We start from the raw sequence: 2,597 nt of genomic DNA, 5'->3' as shown, positions 1-2,597 counted from the left end.
ACAAGGGTATAATAACATTTAGAAAGTTGGAAGATAAAGGGAAAATGCATACGTGTGTGTGTCTTTGTAACAGAAAAAGAGAACAGGGGCAGCGGGCGCTGCTCCCCGCACCCCCCGGCAGGCCGGGCAGGACAGCCACTTGGCGCTAGGGGCGGGAAGATGGCGGACGTGATCGTGGGCAAAGACAAGTGCGGGGAGCAGCGGCTCGTCTCGCAGCCCTTGTCCCGCATCCGGGTCATCATGAAGAGCTCCCCCGAGGTGTCCCTGGCATCAGCCAGGAGGCGCTGGTGCTCACAGCCAAGACCACGGAGCTTTTTGTTCAATGTCTAGCCGCCTATTCCTACAGACATAGCATTGGAAAGGAAAAGAAAGTACTGACTTACAGTATATTTAGCAAACACTGCAGAGGAATCAGAGACTTTTCAGTTTCTTGCAGATATATTACCAAAGAAGATTTTAGCTAGTAAATACCCAAAAATGCTTAAAGAGGAAAAGAGGGAAGAAGATGAGGAGAATGACAATGATAATGAAAGTGACCATGATGAAGCTGAATCCTAAACCAAAAACGTGCTTTAAAAACCAGCCTGGGGGCCACTACGCGCGGGAAGATGGCGGAGCCGTTTACCAAGTCCGTGCTGTTTGTGTGTCTGGGTAACATTTGTCGATCACCCATTGCAGAAGCAGTTTTCAGGAAACTTGTAACTGATCAAAACATCTCAGAGAATTGGGTCATTGACAGTGGTGCTGTTTCTGACTGGAACGTGGGCCGGTCCCCAGACCCAAGAGCTGTGAGCTGCCTAAGAAATCATGGCATTCACACAGCCCATAAAGCAAGACAGATTACCAAAGAAGATTTTGCCACATTTGATTATATACTATGTATGGATGAAAGCAATCTGAGAGATTTGAATAGAAAAAGTAATCAAGTTAAAACCTGCAAAGCTAAAATTGAACTACTTGGGAGCTATGATCCACAAAAACAACTTATTATTGAAGATCCTTATTATGGGAATGACTCTGACTTTGAGGCGGTGTACCAGCAGTGTGTCAGGTGCTGCAGAGCATTCTTGGAGAAGGCCCACTGAGGCAGGTTTGTGCCCTGCTGCAGCCAGCCTGACTAGACCCCACCCTGAGGCCCTGCGTTTCCCAGTTAGTGTGTAATAATGTTCCAGAGCCCAAAGCCCCAGCTCTTTGTTCAGTTGACTTAACTGTTTCTTACCTTACAAAATAATTCTAGGTGGAAATCAGTGGTGATTGGCAGAAGAATAAATAAAAACCTTTGACTCAGACAGTTTATGGGGTATATAAAGTATTCTTAGACTAGTTGAACATCTCACTTTGCCCCAATTACAAAAATAGTTGAACAAACAACATAAAATACAATGAAGGAAAACCCCACTTGAAGGTCCAGGTCAACATCTAAGCCCATTGAGACTTAGATCATCGAGTCTACCTCCTCGGTAGGTTTGTGTGGATGGCCTGATGGAGGGCAGGTGCCCTCTGCTCCCCTGCGCTACCTCTCTCTTCCCTAGGGCCTTTTATGTATTCACAGTAGCCCCTCCGTAGGAGCTCACAGTATAGAAGTGTTTTAATTTATACACACCCATAGTGCATACTTGTATATTGAAAAGATAGAGAAGACAGAAAGATGTATGGAATCAGTCATTAGCACCTTTAATACTTCTTGATTTTGTCGAGTTTACTTCATGAGGAGGTCAGCTCATTTGCTCCCATCTGAACCACTTTGCCTCTGAAACTTAACTCCATCCAGAAAGAAGAACACTTGTATGCTAGTCTGTCTGTGGTCAGTTAGACTAGCTGAGGAATATGACTTTTATATGCACATATAACCCAAATGTCCAATATAAATTGGCTTATTTTTAAAAATAATTTTAAAAATTGGGAAAAGTTTTATTTGGCATGCATAAATACTGATTGTTAAGTATTCTTCTAAATGTATAGGCAGATACAAGTAATTTCTGTGTATTTTGAGTTAATGTCAAAATCATATGAATATTTCAAAATAAACGGGATTTATAAAATTACAGCCAAAGATATGAAAAAAAAAAAAAAAAAAACCCAGCCTGGGGAGGACTGCCCTGGGCCCGCTCCACTGTCTCCAAGTATACACAACACTGTACGCCTTTAGCGTCTTCGCTTCTTCACAGACTTCCAGTGCGTGGGATTCTTTCCAGGCCAACACAGAGTGCCTCATGCACCTACCACAAACAGCCAGAGGAAGAGTGACCCAGGCAACAGCCCCTCGAGAGGCCCACTCTGCAGCTCAGGCACCAAGAAAGCCGAGACAGGCAGCCATTGCTGGCTGATCTGCAGCTCCAGACTTCAGAGGCAAGGCCAATCTTAACTTTTAAATTTACAATCAATTTTGAAAAGCTTCTACATATCAGTTATGTAAATTTCATATTTTTATATTTTGGAATCAGTTCTTATAAACAGCTAGATTCAGTTTTAGCTGGACGTATGTTACATTTGAATTTTTGTCTTTTAAGAAAAGTTGTTCGGCCGGGCGCGGTGGCTCAAGCGTGTAATCCCAGCACTTTGGGAGGCCGAGGCGGGTGGATCACGAGGTCAAGAGA

The 2,597-nt window shown here is 43.7% G+C and overlaps 1 protein-coding gene and 1 pseudogene across 1 annotated transcript; both read left to right on the top strand.

Annotated features, from left to right (window-relative positions):
* Positions 1 to 157: 157 nt before the first annotated feature.
* Positions 158 to 572, top strand: LOC108284982 (annotated as a pseudogene).
* Positions 573 to 588: 16 nt separating this feature from the next.
* On the top strand, positions 589 to 1,291 carry LOC108284981 (low molecular weight phosphotyrosine protein phosphatase). The gene has a single exon (XM_017501965.2). It carries the CDS (start codon positions 609 to 611, stop codon positions 1,083 to 1,085), a length of 477 nt encoding a protein of 158 aa, XP_017357454.1. The 5' UTR covers positions 589 to 608; the 3' UTR covers positions 1,086 to 1,291.
* Positions 1,292 to 2,597: the final 1,306 nt, after the last annotated feature.

Source organism: Cebus imitator, unplaced genomic scaffold (genome assembly GCF_001604975.1).
Source record: "Cebus imitator isolate Cc_AM_T3 unplaced genomic scaffold, Cebus_imitator-1.0 Scaffold287, whole genome shotgun sequence".
Lineage (NCBI taxonomy): Eukaryota > Metazoa > Chordata > Mammalia > Primates > Cebidae > Cebus > Cebus imitator.
The sequence above is the reverse complement of the archived record's forward strand: the minus strand, read 5'-3'. Positions and strand labels throughout refer to the sequence as shown.

Coding starts and splice junctions, on each gene's coding strand:
- LOC108284981 (XM_017501965.2), top strand. CDS start 609: ATGGCGGAGCCGTTTACCAAGTCCGTGCTGTTTGTGTGTCTGGGTAAC.